The sequence below is a fragment of the Vulpes lagopus genome, chromosome 7 (assembly GCF_018345385.1).
Source record: "Vulpes lagopus strain Blue_001 chromosome 7, ASM1834538v1, whole genome shotgun sequence".
Taxonomy (NCBI): Eukaryota; Metazoa; Chordata; class Mammalia; order Carnivora; family Canidae; genus Vulpes; species Vulpes lagopus.
The window spans coordinates 116,799,699-116,822,082 of NC_054830.1; the positions used below are offsets into that span (position 1 = coordinate 116,799,699).

General features: G+C 43.6%; 1 protein-coding gene and 1 pseudogene across 4 annotated transcripts in view; both read right to left on the reverse strand.

Annotated features, from left to right (window-relative positions):
- The window catches only part of GRAMD2B (GRAM domain containing 2B), a 111,256-nt gene that overhangs the window by 17,896 nt on the left and 70,976 nt on the right, over nucleotides 1–22,384 (reverse strand). For 2 of the 4 annotated variants that reach the window (XM_041761371.1, XM_041761368.1), the window contains exons 2-6: nucleotides 9,566–9,685; nucleotides 8,671–8,713; nucleotides 6,374–6,485; nucleotides 3,936–4,002; nucleotides 2,733–2,836 (exon numbers count right to left, since the gene is read on the reverse strand). In XM_041761371.1, the coding sequence (XP_041617305.1) occupies nucleotides 2,733–2,836; nucleotides 3,936–4,002; nucleotides 6,374–6,485; nucleotides 8,671–8,713; nucleotides 9,566–9,671 (432 nt within the window). In that variant the 5' untranslated portion in view covers nucleotides 9,672–9,685. The remainder of the gene's footprint in view (nucleotides 1–2,732; nucleotides 2,837–3,935; nucleotides 4,003–6,373; nucleotides 6,486–8,670; nucleotides 8,714–9,565; nucleotides 9,686–22,384) is intronic. The other 2 variants (XM_041761367.1, XM_041761370.1) reach the window with 1 other exon arrangement.
- LOC121494553 lies at nucleotides 12,621–21,981 on the reverse strand (annotated as a pseudogene).

Here is a 22,384-nt window from a genome sequence, read left to right on the forward strand (position 1 = left end):
ATGTAAGAACGAGGGGCTAATCTTTTTTTTTTTTTTTAAGATTTTTAATTTAGTAATTAAATAAATAATAAATGTCATGAGAGACAGAGAGAGGCAGAGACACAGGCAGAGAGAGAAGCAGGCTCCCTGCAAGAAGCCTGATGCAGGACTCGATCCTGGACCCCAGGATCAGGCCCTGAGCCAAAGGCAGATGCTCAATTGCTGAGCCACCCACACGTCCTGAACAAGGAGCTAATCTTTTTTTTAAAAAAGATTTTATTTATCCATGAGAGACACAGTGAGAGAGACAGAGACATAGGCAGAGGGAGAAGCAGGCTCCCTGCAGGGAGCCCAATACGGGACTGGATCCCAGGACCCCAGGATCACCCCCTGGGCCAAAGGCAGACGCTCACTGAGCCCCTGGGGCTAATCTTAATGGGACATTTCCTAAAACCTATTTTGCCAATGAACTCTACTGCACAAATCCTGAAGTGTAGGAGATAACTCAGAAGTTACAAGCTGGGATAACTTTGGGAAAGAAAATTAAGGTCTACAAAGATGGATGAAGATATAAAAATGAATCTAATTTTGTTTCAGAGCAGCAACACAAACACAGAGACTAGGTGCTATAAATTTGTTATTTTTTTTTTTTCATAATCTAAGGCATAGAACACTCTTAAGGAATTTTCAATCAACTACTTCCTCAATATAAAATGACAAACAGATCACACGTGAAAATAGCATAAATCATTTTTCAGTTTGAGACTAAATGGAATCTCATGCACACATTTAATTTGACTAGCATCTGAAAATGCTGTTGACCAAAAGGTCTTGATTACATTAAGGCTGCACTTCATATTTTTTGAGAGTACGGTGTTTAGAAAATTTCCCTTCCTAGAGTGAATTGTTTGATTGCCTTTAGTTCATACTGGATGGTGTTGGATCCAGTTCTGTTGGCAGTACAGCAATTCTGGCACAGATCTGAAGCTCCAATCTCCTTGGCACCATCCTCAGAAGGGAAGAAGTGTATAAGTCACTACCGTGGTTCTTATGTTCCCACCCCCTGATAATTTTTAATCTCTTGTCTCTAAGATTAGCTATGGCACATGCAAAAGCAACTCCGCCATGTTGCGTCTTTGAAAAACCAGTGTGTTACACCACTCCTTTTTCCTTTTTTTGTGTGGTTAGACTTTAAAACCATCGCTAGGATCACACTGGCTTCAAACTGCACTTACTGAGTTTAAGATTTCCTCCATCCATTAACAAAGGCTCATTCTTTGTTCACTAATATCTCCAACCCTGCTGCTTTGGTCAGAGGCATTGGCTCTGTCTAAATTCTTAAGAATTATCCCTGCTACCCAATCCTTTCCCCACTCTGAACAAGTCCTTTTAATTGATATATCTAGAAATATGGTGGAATACTGCTTAATGTTGCTTTTCGTTGTACTGATTCAGGTAATACTGTTTATCAAAATATGTTTGTCTAGCCACAACTCTACCTAAATTACGGAACAACATTAAAATAACATGTCTGACCTACAGAACAGTGTGCTAGCCTGCTGACCCGACACCAACAACATCAAGAATTTCCATTGTCTTTGTTACACAGTCATTATCTAAGAGATTGCCAGGGGCTTTAGGGAGAATATTTAAATAAAACCTATCTACCACTCAAAACAAAAGCTTTTCAGCCAGTGACTTCATGAATATAGAAGCTGCTTATTCATAATCATGAGTCGGAAGGTCACGCAAACCTAAGGAGTTTCTCGGACTCCTTATTCTAGTGGCCTGAGTGAACTGTGGTGTGACATTTGCAGGTCAAAAGGTAAGAATGTCAGTGGGATGGAATTATCTTTTTCCTTCTTATGACACAGTCCTAAGGTCCTCTTTTTAGAAGGCAGCGGCTTGGGAAAACTGCCAATTCCTTCAGGCAGTCCTCTTTAATAGCACAGGTGTCTTGGGCCTGTGGTCCCTCGAATCTGTTTCATGAGAATGAAAAGTTGTCAACTGTTGTCCACCGGGAAATGTGGATGTGTGACTCAGGCCCTAAATTTTACAATTCCTGCTCATTTGGTGCTGGCGATGGTACAAAGTGAGTTCTAATAACCGACTTATTTGTTTCTATGTGTCTCTGAGGTAACTGATAGGAACACAGTGTCAACATCGACATTTATTAAGAAAATGGTCTTGGGCTTAATATATTTCTTTTTTTTTTCAAGGTTTTATTTATTTATTCATGATAGACAGAGAGAGAGAGAGAGAGAGAGAGAGAGAGAGAGAGAGAGGCAGAGACACAGGCAGAGGGAGAAGCAGGCTCCATGCCAAGAGCCCGACGTGGGACTCGATCCTGGGTCTCCAGGATCGCGCCCTGGGCCAAAGGCAGGCGCCAAACCGCTGAGCCACCCAGGGATCCCCAATATATTTCTTTGAAACAAACTATGGCACACTCCCTGAATGGGCAGCTTTGAAAGTTCTCTGGTGACATCTGGGTAGATAGAAAGGATTTAGCATAGGGTTGTGGGAGAGATCTACATATATAAGGAAATAAACTGAGAGTGGTCTTTAGGGAAAAAGGGAAGTTAATGTCATTGAGAGGTATTTAGGACCTGTAATAATTAGAACTATGACAAAGGAAATAAAGATATAAAGGTATAGTAACAGTGAATATTTATAAACATTGCTATGCTTAAAACTCTTGATATTCACAATATAGAATAAAGTGAATAGGTTTCTTTTAAAAAAATTATACTAACCTTAGTATCTTTTCCAAAGACCTTGGAATGAAAACAAATCCAGTTTTCTGATACAAAGAGCTTCCCCTGGTATAGTATCTCTTTCTGTAGAGCACAGGTAAAACCTGGGAAAATAAATACAGGTTTAAGAGCACTTAAAATTTCCATATAAGGGGCATCTGAGGGGTTTGATCAGTTAAGTGTCCACTTTCAGCTCAGGTCATGATCCTGGGGTCCTGGGATTGAGTCCTAAGTGGGGCTTTCTGTTCAGTGGGGAGTTTGCTTCCCCTTCTCCCTCTGCGGGTCCCCCTGCTCATGCTCTCTCTCTCTCAAATAAATAAATTAAATATTTTTAAAAATTTCCATATGAAACAAAAATTATATAAGTGTGTTGGTTCCTCAGGACCGGCAGAGATAATATACTCAAAAGATCTTTTATGTCTTTATCAGTCATCTTTAGTGAGTAAAGCTACGGGGATGAGAGTTTGTTTTTTAATTCAAAGTCTTATATGCTTCAGTATAAAATGGCAAGTCTATCACTACAAATGGGAGTTCAAGAATGGAGTTTCAACATCTCTATTTAGGAAGGTGTGTCACTTTGTGCTAATGATGGCACTCTCGGTACCGTCACTAATGACTCCTTTCGAAACTGATAGTCTCAGTGTGGGAAGAGCATGTGATCCACATGTTTGGCCATCATGGCAGGAATCCAGCATTCTGCTTAATTAACATTTGTATACAGAGAGGCCAGAATGGAACGCTGGTCCTAATGAACCTAAGAGGAGCAGAGTAGGTCTTCCCTGGTATACTGGGCAGGGCATTTGAGTGTGATTGTCACACCCTGCATAGTGTAGGGATCGACACCTATCCATGCATGAGGATCTGTGCTTCTTTTCAGTCTTCTTCCAAAGGCCTCTCTTCTAGTCTCATTATCTTAAATCTCAGGACAACCCATACACAGTCAATACAGAAGGTGAGGAATCATTCTGGAACCATCGTGGAGGGTTCCCTATCATTTGGAGGGATTCAGATTCCCATTCTACTCTCTTACCTTTCAAGGTGCTTGGTGAAAGCTGAATGAAGCTGGCATCCCTGCTACATCATGACTTTCAAAACCTGTTCCCCCTGGTGATGCAGTCCCCAGATGGGAGCCCACTTTCTACACCCAAACCAATTAGCCTTGAAAACCTTCTTTTCAAGTAAGTCAAGCAGGTTAGAACTTACTTTGCCTCAGTGGTTCTTCAGTTGGGACGTCAAGAAACAACTTGTGGAAGTGCATATTTGCCTTATACTACAACAAGAACACAACACAGGCGTCACAACTTGCATTTCTTGGTGAAACATCGCAAATTTTAACTTCAATTTAGATTACATAACAAGGGGTGCCTCGGTGGCTCAGTCGGTTAAGCACCCGACTCTTGATTTTAGCTCAGGTGATGATCTCAGGGTCCTGAGCTCGAGCCTCACATCGGGCTCCCTGCTCAGCGTGAAGTCTGCTTGTAGATTCTCTCTTTCCCTTTGCTCCTCCCCCTGCTCATGCTCTCTCTTTCAAATAAATAAATCTTTAAAATAAATAAATTACATAACAAATATCCCCTCCCTTGTTATAGTGTCTTTAGGAATTCCTTCTCTTTGATCTTATAGTCTTTGACACAACCATTCAAAGTAGGCAGGACACCAAGCTTTCATTTTCCAACAAGATTAGTGACTTGCTGGTTGGACAGACGGACAGACATCTGACCATGCTGCAGCTGGTGGTCATCGTTCTGCCCAGGTGGCTCAACAAGGATGTTCCAAATGAAAAATGACATGAAACTCCAAGGGATCTCACCAGGGAGGGCAGAAAATCCCAGGCCACTAAAGATACAAGGACTGTTAGAGGAGGGCAGTGGCTAAAAGATCAGATAAACCTGAGTTCAAGTCTTGGCTAAATCTCTCCTTTGGTGTATGATTTTGGCCAAGTGAGTTAGCCTCGCTGAGCCTCAGATTCATCTTCTGTGCCAGCGGGCAAATACACTACCTGTCCCAGAGGGCTGCCGTAAGGCCTAAATGGGACAATCCATCTAAAAGACCCACCATCACCTGTTATTGTCACTCTCACTACTTCTGTTGCAAGGGTATTTCCTTAGCCAGTGTCAGGGGGAGAGGACTCTCTAGGGTGGGAGAAAGCATGTGTTTCCACAGCTGTGAAAACAACAACGTACAGCCAGCAATTTACATTTGGTAATGAGCCTTCACAAATATCATCCCCCAAATTACCTGGGGAACTCATGTCCCCATTCCATGGGTCTGGACGGGGTGCCTCAGGGAAACTGAGTCACTTAACTGGCGCCACAGAGCTAAGAGGTAGAACTGGTCCTCCTTTCACAGGACCTCTGCCTGACAGGATGCTTTTGATATTAAAAAAAAAAAAAAAAAAAAAAAAAAAACAGCTCTTATGAGCAGAACAGAGAGAGAGTACAAGCAGGCCCTTCATGTTTTATTATCCAAACTAGGAGTCATCTCAATGGCAGCGCTGGTCTCAGTATTGCTTTAAGGAAGAGCTTTAGCAAGGTCATGCAGATGATAGATGGTCCCTGCAAGTCAGCTATTTTATAAACACCTCACGTAAAGTAGGTCATTTCACACTGCCTCCTAAAAGCACATTTTGCATCCAGAAAGTTACTTGGATTAAAGCTTGGTATTCCATGGGGGCTTTCCTGAGATTGATTGATTTTTTTAATGGCTACAGTGAACATCGGTTACATGACTTGATTTAAAAATAACATGGGTCAAAAAGAAAAAAAAAAAATCCAAAAGAACAAAAAACTTGAAACATGGAGTCATCAAAAATGTGAATGTAATAAAAGACAAAAAAAAAAAAAAAAAGGGTGGTGGGAATGACCTATATAAAAAGTGACAGATAAATGCAGTATGTGCTTCTGGATTGGATTAGAGAGAAAGGGAGCAAAACACATTTACAAAGGCTACTGAGACAATTATAGAGATCTGAAATGGATTGTATATTAGTAATATTTTTATATGTTTATTGTTTAGTTACATTTCTTCTGTATACCAGTAGGGGATTTTTTGTTGTTGTTCTAGTTCTTAGGAAACATGTATTCAAGTATTTAGGGGTGAAGTGTCCGTAACAACCTCAAACCATTGACCCCAGTAAGTATGCCACACTCTAAGACACAGAACTGGGCTTTGACACCCATCTGGGTGTGTTTTGGGGCAGAACTAAACTACTCCTGGATGAGAAGCATGACCCTGTTCACAGTTTCCCTCCTCTGGGTGCAGTTGGGTAGCCTTCTATTCATTGCAGGGGCCATATCAGACTCTTTAATGTTAATGCAAGGCTATCGCAGCTCTCCTGGTCTTGGCTGATTATTAGACCAGCACACGACTGTATGGGTCCTTGCTCTTAGGGCGCTTGTCAAGGTTAGGGGTCACAGCATGGAACTCATCACTGGCCAAGATACATAGAAAGGTCAGTGGTGAAGTGCGATACTGATTAAGAATCAACAGAAAGAACTACATCCTTTTCTCCCAGATTCTCTACAATCTCTGCCTACATGAGTCCTGACCAGCAGGAAGATGCACACTTGGGTTCTTTCCTTCCCTTGCCGTTAGTGCTCCCACCACCATCTGACATGACATGCACCGCCTTCCCAAGTTACCTGGCTGGAAGACGAATACTTTTTCCTGTCCATCTTAGATTCATTTTTGCTCTCTGTTTTACAGTCATTCTTATCGCTTCCTAAAGAGGCACCTTCAAAACTGGATTTTGACCTGAGGAAAGAGAATCCAGGGAGTCTTGTAAGATGAAATTGTTATGCTACTCATTAATTGTAATAAGTCTGGAGTATTACAAGAAATACTGAAAACAGGTATACAGGTATATAAGAAAACCTGACACTCGTTCTTCTTTTCTCGACATCAGTGATCACTCATAAGACTCTAGGAGCATTGACACAATATGGTGTGTAGGAGACTGGGACGGTTTCACCAGGCTGCAATCTCAAACTGCAAAAATATGAACTTGTTTGTAGAAGGGAGAAATATCAACTGAATTATGAAGGTCATTTCCATCTCTAAAGTATTTGAAGCAGTAAAAGAGGAATAGTATAGGCAAATTATGAAACAAAACTATAGCCACAGTTCAATCAAAGAATATTTTTGTTTCAGAATTCTATTAATACTGAACATGTGTTGATAGAGTAGGGCATTGTATTAAAGGTTGTGAGGCACACACGACAGTCTTTGTCCTCAAGAAGCCTGTGAATTCATCAGACATCTTTTTTCAAAAGGCAGTACAAGATTTAGCACCAAATAGTACATATGATAGGCATAGGAGGTACAGAGACACTACACCCAACAGGAGGGAAGAGAAGAAGAGAGCAATAGCACAATGTGGGTTTAACACACTGGGCTTCAGAGCATGAGCAGGAATTGGGTATGAGGAAAAGAGACAGAAAAGAGAAGTGAAATTGGCATAAAAATGAGGAACATGTTTGAAAGTCAAGTCTTCCTTTATTTTAGTAAGGGCAGAGGTCAGAGCTCCAGCATTTGTGTCTCAGGGGATTCTAGTCCTGGCTCTCTGTTTGAGTAGATGCGTGAATGTGCACACGTCTTCATTCCTACAGGCAAACAGAATCATTTCAAAAGGGAATGCACGTATGAATTTTAGAGGTCTATATCTGAACAAGTTTTAGGATACAATTACGTAGCTTTTTTTTTTTTTAAGATTTATTTTTAAGTAATCTCTATACCCAACATGGGGTTCAAACTCACAACCTTGAGGTCAAGAGTCACACACTCTACTGACTGAGCCAGCCAGGTGCCCCTGGGTACAATTATGTAGCTTTTTTGATTATTGGGGAAAATTGCACATAAAATCCATGATTCCACAATAATGATTCCTTATGAAGAGGCACAGTTAAGACTACTATTTGGTCAAAGCAGATTTAAAGATCTTCAGTAATTCAGGTGGTATGAGGGTATGACAGAGAGACAGAAATGACTCAAGTTAGACTTTAGACTCTGGGTCTCAGCTGTGAAAAGATGGGCTATCCTATGTTCCGGGCCCCTGCCAGCCCCAGTAGTTTGAGTCAACGATGCTCTAGCCACAGGTGAAGATTTGCATTTAGCTGCTGACCACTGAACCTATTCACAGATATAAATTCCCTTTGAATTCTAGGGATTACTTTTTTCTTTGAAATTACGAGTAATTTGTACTCGAAAATAAAATTATTTTTACAAATGTCAAATTACCTACTATTTATACTAGCCACTAATCTGAATTAATCACCTCAACTGATTATATTAGTAAATGTTAAAGCAACTGCCAATGCAATGAGCTTTTGAAGGACTATAAGCCAATGCGACAAGTAGAGCAGCGGTACTATTGATGAATTCAAGAGGTGCCAGCAGAATGGACTTGTTTGCAGAGTGCTGGAAGGGGTGCTTATTTACCTAGTATTGCTGTTTTCGTGTCTTCTGAACTGTGTTACTCTCTTTTCTTACAGGTGATCATGAGCAGGGCGGAAAGCCCAGAGCAAAATGAAAATGTCTGGCCTATTATTCAAAAATTAGGAATTTCCAGACAGCGAGAGCAGAGCATTAAAGCAAGCGCTGGGCTCCCTGCAACTACACAGATGGCACGCCCACACCGTTTAACAAGCATGCTCTCATGATGACTGTACGATTCTCATCTGAAGTCTGGGGGAGGCGGAGTCAAACCCATTTTTTAAAGCACCCGCGGGAGCCAGTCAATAATGGTGAAAGATTCAAGAAACAACATGCTTTGCGCCCCTGCCCAGAGACTCATTTGGTGAGTGAGAAAAGATGCTTGGACAGGAGACAGCTATAAAAAGAAGGGTTAAAAGTGAGATGTGTCAAGAAAGCCATGCAGAACCGATGACAAGAGACCTGGAAGCAACAGAAAAGAAAAATCTGGGGGAGAGAGAAGACTTACGCTTGGTCTTGAATGAAGTAAGGATTTGGAGAGAAGGAATGGGCTGGGTAGCCAGGAAGGAAGGGGAAAGGCAGGAGTTACTTAATTACCCATTAGCAGGGGCCAGAAGACCCAGAAGGTACAGTTCTGACAATTTCAGTAACAGGGAAGAGGGTAGTCACTGCCGCCGATCGGTACAGACCCCTGGCCACACTTCCCTGTAACTGACTGCTGGTATAACCATTCTCTTTTCAGGGGTAAAAAAGCAACCTGAAGTTCCTACATCTTCCTTCCAATGAAAGAAAGTATGTAACTGGGGTCTCTGAGTGTGCCAGGGACTGTGGCTCATCATCTCGAAACTACCTGTCCCCTCCCAGGCTCATGACCAAACTGATGCTGGCTCCTGGCACCAGTCCCCAGGAAGCAGGCAGCTCCCCTCCTCCACGAGACATGCGCATCCCACCCAGGGATCCCAGGCAGGGTTCCCTTCTGCTTTTTCTTGGCTGCCAGGAAAGTGAGACAGCAGGTGTGCACGCATAGAGGCGGGGCAGGTACTCCAGCCTGGGCGGGCCTCACCAGCACCCCGGCCAGCCTCTCCAGCTGCTTCATAAATCTATGCCAGACAGTGGGCTGTCCTGGCTTTATCAGGGAGCAAGATCAGCCCCTGAAGAAGGGGGCAGATGTTCTGCAGTAGGGCTAGGGCAGGAAAGAAGGAAATGCTGCCAGGAAGAGATGAGAAAGGCAGGCAAGCATCGGTGCCTGGGTATCAAACACCCTACTTCTTTCTCAGGGGCTTATTTGCCTCTAGTAGATCCATACTCTTGACAGCCACCCAAAAACTAGAAACACGAGCTCCTCCCAGCAACCTGTCCTTCCCAAAGGCCCAAAAGAATAAAGTGTCAAGGCCAGGACTCACCGCAAGGAAAGGAGTCTCTTCTGGTCTGAGGACTCGGCCTCATTGGATGGGCTAGGGGACTGGGCTGTTGGCGACTTGCAGATCTTCTTTTTGTCCTCCACACCATTCTCAGCCTCGGAGCTGGAGAGGAGAGGAGAAGAACGCTTGGCCTTAGTCATCCGGGGAAGGAGGTGGAAGGAAAAATGAGGAAAACCCCTTGCTTTCTGGAGAACGGAATGATGTTCAATCCCCATAGCAGGCTGAAGTCAACTTGGACAACTGTGCCCTTTCCAGATCTCCATTCTGCAGCCTCTTGGCTGGCCCCTCAAGGGCATGAGCTCCAGGTCATGCCTGCTGCAGCAGGTAAACGGCCGGCTTTGCGGGAATGCTCGGCTCTGCCCTGCTAGCTGCGCACTGGCGACAGATCACCTGGATGCTGGGAGGGCCCCTGCACACCTGCTCAGCACACACGCTCACACGTGGCCTTCTGCCAGGTGTGAGCCTTCCTGCCAGGAGCCCCCACCCCTTTGTTTGCATTTCTCTTGTGTCATTTACCACCCACTGTTGGAGTTATATAGGTCCCACTTTGAGTTGTTGATATTTTAACCAAGCACTTCTCTAAGCAGTTTAAAGTTTCTAATCTGCTTCTCGCAGCCACCCAGGCTGGGTAGGAATTATTACCCTCCTCTTAACAAGTCTGGAATCTGAGGCTCTCAGATATCATTCATCTTGCCCAGGTTCACAGAACCAGCATCTGAGTTGGGATTCAAGCTCACGTCTGTCCCTCTAGGAGGCTTCTGGGTACCCACCTGTCCTCACGTGCTCTCTTTCCTCTGCCTTCCACCCACCCCTACCCCCAACCACTTGTCTCTCCATCTCTTACCAGCTCTCCAGTGTGAGAGCTCCAGGGTGGGGTGAGGATCTTATTGATTTTTATACTGACCACAGGGTCTAGGTATGTGCTGGGATATAATCATGATGAACAGGCTTTTAGAAAATGAGGGCTGACTTTGGGGAAAGAAGGACTAGAGGGGAAAGCAAGTCAGGAGCGTTTGCACACTGGACCAGTGAGGGATGGAGGTAACCAGTGTGGTGGACACAGGTGCCAAGTTCCCTCAATCTTAGGGACTGGGGACACTGATTCCAGTATGGGAAAGAGGAGAGAAAGGAACACAGAAGGAGAACCCATGGTGTTTACATGGGTTAGACCTTCTGTATCAGGCTGCAAAGCACAGAATTCACAAGACATATTTCTGAGCATGTGAGAACTCCATGGCGGTGGAACATAAAGGAAAACATATGAAGATAGCATTGCTATGACAGTTTGGCTAATTTTAATCCTAATTTACCACCCACTGGATGTCTTTACCTGCAAATGACCTCACAGGCAGGAAACATCATTGGTTAGGTGAAGCTTTGTGGTTTCTTGCTTACCACTTCTCACAGTATAGGAAAATTTTAGCCCAAACCAGTAATACTGCAGTAGTGTCAAAATCAAGACCAAATAATCTGACAAAATATCCAATTAACAGACCAGCCCCTATAGACAGTGGATGTTCTTACACTGCAGTCAGCATTTCTTTTTTCCCTAAGTGTGTAAATATTCCCCAACCTCCCACTTCTTCAATTCTCAAAGTGCTCAGAAGCACTTACATACATGAAAAGAGCTCAGTCTGTAATTGAACTGCATTATGTGACAAAAGGCACATGGAAGGCTTTGAAATATTAATAGGAAAACACTGCTTTGGTTTGAAATAGAAAATTTTATTTAATTTTGGCATCGAGTGGAATTTATGGACGTGGATAATTTTAGAATAGTTAAGGGGCTTTAGAGCATCTCTCTGCCTATCTGTGCTCCCCAAGACACATACATTATTCCTGTTCTTCAAAAGCATGAGACTTGATCCACTTGAGAGGCCCTCTCTAAGTAAGGAGAGTGTGTGTGGACCCTCAAAAATCCACTCAGCATTTATTTATGTATTTACTGAATTTTATGCAGGAATTGGAGCCACTGCTATCCTGTACATCACCTCTGTGTCCTGAGAAAGAGCTCTCCCACCAAGATACACTCATATAAAGGTGCCCCTCTGGAGGCAGCCCTACTGCTGCATGGCCTTGCCGAGCTACGGTACCCCCAGCTCTGGGCAAATGTCTGAAGTACCCAACTACCAGAAAATATTCCTTAAAAACAGGGAACTTCTGTGTTCTTCCACAGCACTCAGCTCAGCATGTGGCTCATAGAGGCCATTTATATGTGTTGATGGATGGGGGATTCATCTGGCAGTGTCTCAACAGGAAGTGAAATTCACGTATGGGCTGATTCAATTTTAGTTTTGTTGACTTAACAATGCTATGGGGGCGCCTGGGTGGCTCAGTCGGTTAAGCATCTGCCTTCATCTCAGGTCATGATCTCAGGGTCCTGGGATTGAGCCCTATGTCGGGCTCCCTGCTCAGCGGGGAGTTTGCTTCTCCCTCTCCCTCTGCACCTCCCCCTGCTTCTGCGTGTACATACATACATACATACATACATACATACATAAATAAATAAATAAAATCTTTTTTAAAAAGATGCTTTGGAAAATTAAGCAAGTCAATTCCTAACAGAGGAGAGAGAACTCCCACAAGCACCCCTCATCCCTGAGGTCTTGTGGCAGCAGGATGAACTATGTAGAATCCAAACAGACTGGCAGTGTGGGAGGACGATGGAAGGGTTCCTCAAGGCCCCTCAGAAACTGTAGTGTTACTGTCAGTAAAGCTGAACTCACTGACAAGGGGAGATGAAATAACAGGTCTTGTTTAAATCATGAAAATAAAGAAAGCACAGTATTTTCCTTTTTTTTTTCTTTAAAAAAGAAGAAAATAGGGCGGCCCCAGTGGCCCAGCGGTTTAGCGCCGCCTTCAGCCCAGAGCCTGATCCTGGAGACCAGAGATCAAGTCCCCCGTCAGGCTCCCTGCATGGAGCCTGCTTCTCCCTCTGCCTGTGTCTTTCATGAATAAATAAAATCTTAAAAAAAAAGAGAGAGAGAGAAGAAGGAGGAGGAGGAGGAAGAAGGAAGAAGATGATGATGATGAAAGGGCCTTTCAGGCACATTGACTGCAAGAAAATTTTACAAAATAAAACAAAACCAAAAGAACAAGCTTCCTCTTTCTTCCTCCTTCTCTTTCTCTCTCTCTCTCTGTTTACTAATAGACAAGGCCTAAAGATTTATTTGTCCTTGGACATTCCCACAGTGTAGCCACAACAGCCTGTGGTCCTGGTGAGCTGATCTCGGACACAAAGTCCCCAGAAGTAGTGCAGCCCTATGTGGGACCAAATCTTCTTCAGTCTCTCTAGGTCTTCATGGAGTTTGTTGTCCAGACAATTGGCTAGGACCTGGCTGTATTTTTTTCCATCTCTGATATACTTTCGTCTGTTCACAACCAGTGTGGGATCTTATACAGGCATGGGTTCTGCATAAAGGTCCATGTCATCCTCGGTGAGCTCTCCTGCGCTACTGGTGAGGTCAGTGTTTACTTTCCACAACACCACTTGAGCCTGTCTTTGTCTGACACTCTTAACTGCAGTGATGGCAAAGGCTCTTTCCCGCCCAACAATCAACATTGGTATTCAGTATTTGCAAAATGTGCTTAACTTCTCAAGGATCACTAGATGTGGTTCTAGTGGCAGCTTGTTCTAACCTTCCTCTTTCAAATGTTTATTGGAAGCGACCTGCTGGCAGAGCAGGATGCTGAGCTGGGCAGGGGACACAGATGAATGAATGACAATTTTAGGAATACTTAGAAGAAATAGATGCTGGAAATACAGGATTAACCTTCGCTCAGCCTTGGCAGGTTATTTCTTCTCCCATCTCTAACCCAGTATAAGTATCACTCATCAGCCCTGAAAGCTTCTCAGTAGGAATTCCAGAACAATGAGGCAGTCATGCTTCTACCAACCAAGCCTGAAGTTACTGTTTGGGGAATGCATTTTTATTACAGAATAGGAAGTACTGGTTTCAGTGAGACACTGCCCCACATTGTTACACAATCTATAAATAAAAAACGGGTTGGACAATCCTTATCGACAGTGCAGTGTGAGTCAATTCCCAGACCTTATTAAAGTGAGGATGAGAGGATTCAGATTTCACAATTTTTCAGAATTAGAATTCTTATATTCTTCCTGGAAAGAGTCTCTCTGAGTTTAAGGTAAACTCAGCTATCTTTTCTCCTGTCACTTTCATCTCCCAGGTCCTTTGTCCTTTGTGCTGAGAATGAGCTGTACTCAGCCATCATCCCAAGCAAGTCAAGGTAAGTAGCTACTGGGCAGAATGACTACTAAGTTGTGCCTCAGGTGAGTGATTAAGTGGCGTCTCAGGTAAATGAAAACAAGTGCCTCCTATGGTTCAGTCGAGGTAGTTGTGCTCCTTTTCTAATCACAGTGGTGAATCCTTGTGTTCAACTCTACCTTCAAGTGAAATCGGTGTAAGCTAAAGCATAAAAAATGTCATCAACTCCCTTATGGTAGTATGGGTAAGGGTAGTTTTAAATCCACTGCCACTTAAAAAAGTCCCTGATCACCATATACTGAAACCACAGTCTTGACCAATGAGATTTGGAAGTGACTAGAAGACAGGTTATGTTTCACCAGAGGATCTCCAAGAGATAAAATCCTACAAATGAGACTGTTGTGATTAACACCAGGTCTGTCGGGATTCCTGGGTGGCGCAGCGGGGATCCCTGGGTGGTGCAGCGCGGATCCCTGGGTGGCGCAGCGGTTTGGCGCCTGCCTTTGGCCCAGGGCACGATCCTAGAGATCCGGGATCGAATCCCACGTCGGGCTCCTGGTGCATGGAGCCTGCTTCTCCCTCTGCCTGTGTCTCTGCCTCTCTCTCTCTCTCTGTGTGTGTGACTATCATAAATAAAATAAATAAATAAATAAAAATAAATAAAAATAAAAAAAAAACACCAGGTCTGTCACAGTACAGTGTACTGTACTGGAAACTAGGGTACACCCTGGACAAGCCAAGACCTGGGGCACCAAATCCCTGTTATTTATTTTTTTTAAAAGATCATTTATTTGAGAGAGTGGGGGGGGGGGTGAGGGCAGAGGAAGAGAGAGAGAGAGAGGGATCCCTGGGTGGCGCAGCGGTTTGGCGCCTGCCTTTGGCCCAGGGCGCGATCCTGGAGACCCGGGATCGAATCCCACATCGGGCTCCCGGTGCATGGAGCCTGCTTCTCCCTCTGCCTGTGTCTCTGCCTCTCTCTCTCTCTCTCTGTGACTATCATAAATAAATAAAAATTATTAAAAAAAAAAGAATTTTAAAAAAAAAAAAGAGAGAGAGAGAGAGAATCTTGAGCAGACTCCCCATTGAGCACAGGGCCCAAAGCAGAGCTCAATCTCACGGCCCTGAGATCATGACCTGAGCCGAAATCATGGGTCAGATGCTTAACTAACTGAGCCACTCAGGCGTCCCACCAAACCCTTGTTTTTGATATGCTGCTTGCTTAGTGGCTTCAAGGCTGGCTAGCAGGCACAGATGGCAATGTGTGGGAACAAAGCTACAGGCCACAAGGACAGAGGAGGGCTCTGGGGGTGGCTGGGCAGCAACCACAAGACAAACTGAGACATCATGGTAACCAAAAGAAGGGCACAGAAAGGGGTGCAAAGGTGCAGGAGTCGGTGCAGGGGACCAGGGCCTCTCTAAGACCTGTCAGCCTCTCCAACTGCAAAGTAAATGCAAAATCTCCCAAGCTAGATTTTTAGAAGTCAGGAAAAAGTCTTTCATCTACAATTCTGATATAGTAGATCTTTGTCTAGAAACTTTAAATTTTATTTATCTATCTATATATTCATTTCTGAGTAAATACTAGAAGCAGAAGTACACAATTCAAAAGTGACAAATGGAACTCTAAAATCTGTAAAGCTTTGTTGAAAGAAGTCAAAGATGACACAAATGGAAAGACAGCCTGTGCTCACAGACTGAGAGAGTACTGTTACAATGTCCACACTACCCAAAGTAATCTACACAATCAGTGCAATCCCCATCAAAATGCCAACAGCATTTATCACAGAACTAGGACAAATAATCCTAAAATTTCTATGGAACCACAAAAGACCTCAAATACCCAAAGCAACCTGGACAGAGAAGAACAAAGCTGGAGGCATCAGGATCCCAGATTTCAAGAAATACTACAAAGCTGTAGTCATCAAGACAGTATGGAACTGGCACAAAAACAGATACATAGATCAATGGAACAGAATGGAGTGCCAAGAAATAAACCTACACTTATATGGTCAATTAATCTATGACAAAGGAGCAAGGATGTTCAATGGGGGAAGGACAGTCTTTTCAATAAGTGGTGCTGGAAAAACTGGACCACTTTCTTACATTATATACAAAAATAAACTCAAAATGGATTAGAGACTTAAATGTAAGACCCGAAACCATAAGACTCATAGAAGAAAACATAGTGAGTAATCTCTTTGATGTTGATCTTAGCAACATTCTTCTAGATATGTCTCCTTAGGCAAAGGAAACAAAAGCAAAAATAAACTATTAGGACTACACCAGAATAAAAAGCCTTTCCACAAGGTAGGAAACCATCAACAGAACAGAAAGGCAATCTAGTGAATGCAAGAAACTATTTGCAAACTATATACCCAATAAGGGGTTAATAACCAAACTATATAAAGAACTCACATAACACCAAAAAACAATCTGACTGAAAAATGGGGAGAGGACCTGATGAGACATTTTTCCAAAGAAGATACACATATGGCCAACAGATATGTGAAAAGATGTGCCTAATCATCAGCAGTCATCAGGGAAATGCAAATCAAAACCACAATGAGCTACCATGTCATGCCTGTCGGAATGGCTAGACTCAAAAAGATAAGAAAAATGCAAGTGTTGGTGAGGATGTGGAGAAAAGGGAACCTTCATGCACTCTTGGTGGGAATGTAATTTGGGACACCCACTGTGGAACACAGTATGGAGGTTCCTCAAAAAATTAAAAAGAGAGATACCACATAGCCCAGTAATTCCACTTCTGGGTATTTACCCAAAGAAACCAAAAATACCTATCTGAAAAGATATGTGCATCCCTATGTTTACTGCAGCATTATTTACAACAGCCAAGCTATGGAAGCAACCCAAGCATCTATTGATAAATGAATGAATAAAGAAGATGCAGTATATACACAGAATGAAAACAGGGTATTATGTTAAGTGAAATAAGTCAGAGAAAGACAAATTATCTTATGATTTCACCTATATTTGGAATCTAAAAAACAAAACAAATGAATAAATACAAACAAAAAGCAGAGAGACCCATAAATACAGAGAACTGAGAGCTGCCAGAGGGGTAGGGATAGGAGGATGGGCAAAGTAGGGGTTAAAGGGGTGGGAGATACAGGCTTCCACTTATGGAGTGAAATAGTCAGGGGGGATGAAAGGTACAGCATAGGGAATAGAGTCCCTGGTACTGTCATACTGTATGGTAACTACACCTGTGGTGATCACAGCATAATGTCTAGACCAGTAGAAACACTAGCCGATACACCTGCAATTCACATAACATTGTGCAACAACTATACTTCAATTAAAAAATTACAAATAAAAAACAACAAATCTCCCTTCTATCCTTGTTTGTCTCCAAAGAGTCAGTCACCTATTACGCTGTTCCTAGTTCCTGTCTTTCGAGCAAGATTCTATGTACATGAGCATATGTACTTTCTAAGCACAAATGACAGCATGATGTCATACAGCTTGTTTTTTTTTTTCTTTTCTTTTTACTTACCATATATCTTGGTGTTCTTTCCCTATCAGTACACACAGAGCTTCCTCATTCTTTTTAGTGACTGCATAGAGTTCCACTGAAATGGATGAATTATAATGTAACCAGTTCCTTATTGACCGGCACTTAGGTGGATTTCAGTCTTATTACCAATACAAATAAAGCTGCAGCAAATGTCCCTGAATGTTTATTATGTGTCAGTTTATTCGCAGGTACCTTCCCGGAAATGGAACACTTGTGTCAAAATACACACAATTTAAAACATTTATAGTCATGGCCAAATTGCCTTCACTAGACATTTTGTAACCCATACTCATAAGACAAAGCAGTGTTTACACATTCTTAATAATAAAGGGTAAAACTAAAAAAAAAAAAAATTTTCCTAAGTGCCTAGAGGAATACCTGGCACAAAGAGTAACAGTAATAATTTTAACGAGGACTAGTGTTAAATTTTTTATCTTTGCAAATGCGAGAGGATTTGCCAGACCCTTGAAGAAAGCCTGAAGTCTTTTAAGATTTTTATTTATTTGAGAGCGAGAAAGGGAGCAGATCAAAAGAGCGCACAGGAACAAAGGAGAGGGACAGAGGAAAAGGCAGAGGCAGGCTCCCCACTGAGGAGGGAGCCTGCCGTGGGGCTTGATCCCAGGACCCTGGGATCATGACCTGAACTGAAGGCAGAAGCTTAACCAACTGAGCCACCCAGGTGCTCTGAAGAAAGCCTGAATTCTGAATGAAAAGACCGAGATAAACCAAGAGGAAAGTAAACTCCTTAGGAAACTGAATTCAGAGAAGAAAACTTAAGATAAGCAAACAAGAAAAACAAAACGCCCAAGCCTCCTAATGAGCATCTTCGAGAAAGAAGATGGCACCCATGAAACGGCTCACAGTATTAGGGCGAGGGAAACTGCCTTGCCTCCTCAATGCTCCCTGAGTCCCAGGTCCTTACAAGGCACTTGGTGATCTGCCTTTTTCACCCCTCCTCGGCTCCTGACCCCCTCGTTCACCTCCCTCCAACCACAGCCCCAAGCTCTCACGAGAAAACCTGTGCCCTGGCTCTTCACCAAATGGAGGTTGATGTATTCTTTAAAGAGATAAAAGAGAAAGTAGGACGTAGAAAGACGAAAATGCCCACTTAACATCAGGAGTAGGCAGAGGGAGGCAGGGAGGCAGTTCGAGTGGACTCCTATGTTCCATCAAAACAGGAAGTGAAAAGATAAGGTTTAACATTAATAAGCAAGAAAGAGCAGGATACAAACATTTCTACAGATAATGAAGTAACCACTGCCACTAAAATCAGGTACAGTTAGAAGAAGCTATTGGGGAGGCAGCCGGAGAATGGGACAGGTGGGCTGAGTTCATTATAAATTTTAACGCACTGTATTATTCTTTGAACACTTGAAAATATAATAATATCCTTAGGGATCCCTGGGTGGTGCAGCGGTTTGGTGCCTGCCTTTGGCTCAGGGCGCGATCCTGGAGACCCGGGATCGAATCCCACGTTGGGCTCCCGGTGCATGGAGCCTGCTTCTCCCTCTGCCTGTGTCTCTGCCTCTCTCTCTCTCTCTCTCTCTCTGTGACTATCGTAAATAAATAATAAAAAATAATAATAATATCCTTATACGGGCAGCCAGGGTGGCTCAGTGGTTTAGCGCCGCCTTCAGCCCAGGGCCTGATCCTGGAGTCCCGGGATTGAGTCCCACGTCAGGCTCTCTGCATGGAGCCTGCTTCTCCCTCTGCCTGTGTCTCTGCCTCTCTCTCTCTCTCATGAATATTCACATATTCACATGTGAATATTCACATGTGAATATTTATTCACATGAATAAATAAAACTTTTTTTTAAAAAAAAGATGTATAATATAGCATATATCATAAAAATAGGTGGATATCCTGCTTTCAAATGTTTGAGTTCCTATGCTGTATAACAACCATCCTGCCAGGTGCTGCCGTATCCAAGGACAGCTCCTACTGGGATTTTTGGTTTAGCACCTAAAGCATGATACAGCTTATAACAGATGTCTATCATACACACAGCACCTTGGGAATTCAGAAATCTAAGAGGTAAGAGGAGAATCAGAGGAGATCTGTGGAGAAAATAAGTATGACCCTGTGTGCAGGTATGGGGGGAGCAGTATTTCTATTCTCTTTTCACTGTCAGAAATACATTTCAGGGCCAGAAACCAGGAGTGTACATTGTATTGCTATTTGTGTGGTAAATCAATACATAAATAAAAATAATTACATAGATCAGTTCCTTTGGATGGAGAAAATCAAACCCACCCATTACCACACTGTAGTCATCTCTCTACCTCTCTACCCAAGGAGACATTGTATTTGTGCAACCATCATCGGGGAAGGATTGATATTTGAGTGGGGTCAGCATAACTAAGACTTGTAGAAGTACTGAAAGGAAATATGAGGAAATATTTCCACCAGAAATATGAGGAAAGGCAGCAGCAAAAACATGCAGACAAGGAAGAGTCACACATGCACCAGGAAATCTAGCAGTTTGATCTTTGGAGTACAGGCAGCAGAAACAAGTGGCAGTTCTGTTGTTGGAATGTTTGATTCCTAATAAGAGTCAGCTGCTTTTAGACTTCTTTTGGTTGGCAGCAGGGATAAAGCAAATATTTTTAAGCAGAAGGAGTCAAACGGTAGGGTATTAAGGGCCCACCTTTTCCCACACTTCCACTGTGAGGGCCTGAAGAGCTACAGACTTAGGGAGGATTAAACTTCATCAGTGGCAGAGCATGGAGTGGGGGTGGGGGCTGAGTGCGAAGGCAAGAAGCAGGAGAGACTGCATGGGAGAACAATCCAGAGATAACACCAGAAGGGAGCAGAGAACAAGCAACACAGAGCAACATCCAAAATAACCCAAGGTTATCTGGGGGATGGAGGAGCTAGGACTGCCACCAACAACTGCAGGGAACACAAGAGGAAATGGAGTTGGGTAGGAGGGATTTTGTGAATCTAGTTTTAGATCTAACAGATGTCTATTGTTAGCAAGGGATATCTAACGTATCGTGAGGAAGCTCTAAAAAACCAAAAGAACCCAGAAGAACAACAGCAAAGAGAGTATCTTACTGCATAGGAGAGGTTTTGCCAGCTGGAAACTCTTTCTGCTGAGTCCCAAGCACATGGCCAAAGCTAAGAGTGACAGCTTGCGTGCCATTGCAATACCAGGCACGGAGGAATGGCTTACCACAGGCCTCCAACCGGCCCCAACACACCTCTTTAAACCTCCCACAGAGCTCCCCTCTGTTTGCATTAAAATAGACAACTATGGGACACCTGGGTGGCCCAGTGGTTGAGCTTCTGCCTTTGGCTCAGATCGGGATCCCGGGGTCCTGGGATTGAGTCCCCCATCAGGCTTCCCACAGGGAGCCTGCTTCTCCCTCTGCCTGTGTCTCTGCCTCTTTCTCTCTGTGTCTCTCATGAATAAATAAATAAAAATAAAATGGACATGTATCTGTCCCATGACCAGTCATGTGAGTCATTCTCACCTTTCCACCTTCTCCTAATTTGTTTGCCCAAATCACTCTTTTCTTTCAAGGCCTAGACAACTCAATTCCAAAAAGGCATTTAATTGTCAGGATTCTCATTATGACTTCCCAACACTTGAGTAAGTTTTTCTGTCAAAATGAGTGAAGCTCTTGATGCCTTCTAGACTTTCCATACCTCCCAACATGGGAGAATTGTGAAACTTTCCGCAAGACTGCCTCCCTGGTCTCCCCATTCTCCTGGTGTCGGTTTTTTGGGGTTTGACACAAGCCCATGAGATGTCCTCTAAAGCCTCTTACAGGCTATCCTATCTCCTCTCCAGCCCACGTTAGTTAGAGTACGTCATTGTGAGGCCACCAGCCCTTTCGTCTGAATTCTGTGAATCTCCACCTGGCCTACCCTTGGGTGGAACCTGGGCAGTCCTGTCGCCCTCGTCTAACCTTCTTCCCTACATCCCTGGCACTGGCTGTTTTCTGTGAAAACAGCAGTGAACAGGTTTGGTTTTGCACTGGCCCTGAGGAAATGGGTCAGGAGCTGTGTGGGCAAGAGGGAAGGATGAGAGCCATTGGAGAACTGAGAATGAATTTCTTTTCAACATTTTTTTATACTAGTAATAAATGCAGTGGAGGGATCCCTGGGTGGCGCAGCGGTTTGGCGCCTGCCTTTGGCCCAGGGCGCGATCCTGGAGATCCGGGATCGAATCCCACATCAGGCTCCCGGGGCATGGAGCCTGCTTCTCCCTCCGCCTGTGTCTCTGCCTCTCTCTCTCTCTCTGTGACTATCATAAATAAATAAAAAATTAAAAAAAAATAAATAAATGCAGTGGAAACAAGAAAGAAATAATAGTCAGGATTCTGATTCTGAAGGGACAGAAACTCAACTCCAACTAGCTCATGTTTACAAAGGGAAAAAAAGAAAAAGAAAAAAAGAAAGAAAAAGAAAACAACCCGAAAGGGCTTTTGTCACTGCTTCAGGATGAAGTCACCAGGGCAGAAGAGCCGCAGCTGCAGATTTTCCCTCCAACCTCTGAACACACAGCAGTGACTGCCGGGTTGTCCCTCTGCAAGCCTCCGAGGACACCAATGCCTGAGTCATCCTCCCGGGCCGGCCTCCGTGACGTCACGGCCCTGCTGCAGGGCCCACAATGGTGTCCACTGGGCATCGGACCGCGGCATCTGGATGAGGGCCAAGACCTGCCAGAGTTCTGTCATCTTCCTCTACTTTTCAGAAACAGGTGTCCGTCCCAGCCACGCTGGTCTTCTGCCGCAGGCCTCGCTCACCTCCCGTTCCATCCTCCCTGCGTGCTGGCTCTAGCCTGGCCCATCCTCTCTGCTCTTTCCCAACTCCCCACAACTACACACTGTTCCATATCTAATTATACACCTTTCTAATACTGGCCTCCATCTCTTTAAGCTCCCGAGTCTGGATACAAGAAATGAATACTTACTGAAAATACAACTTTGAGTATATCTGCACTATGGTCAAAAACGAGCACTTTTTTTTTTTTAAAGTAATCTCTAGACCCAATGTGAGGCTTCAACTCCCAACCCGGAAATCCAGAGTCA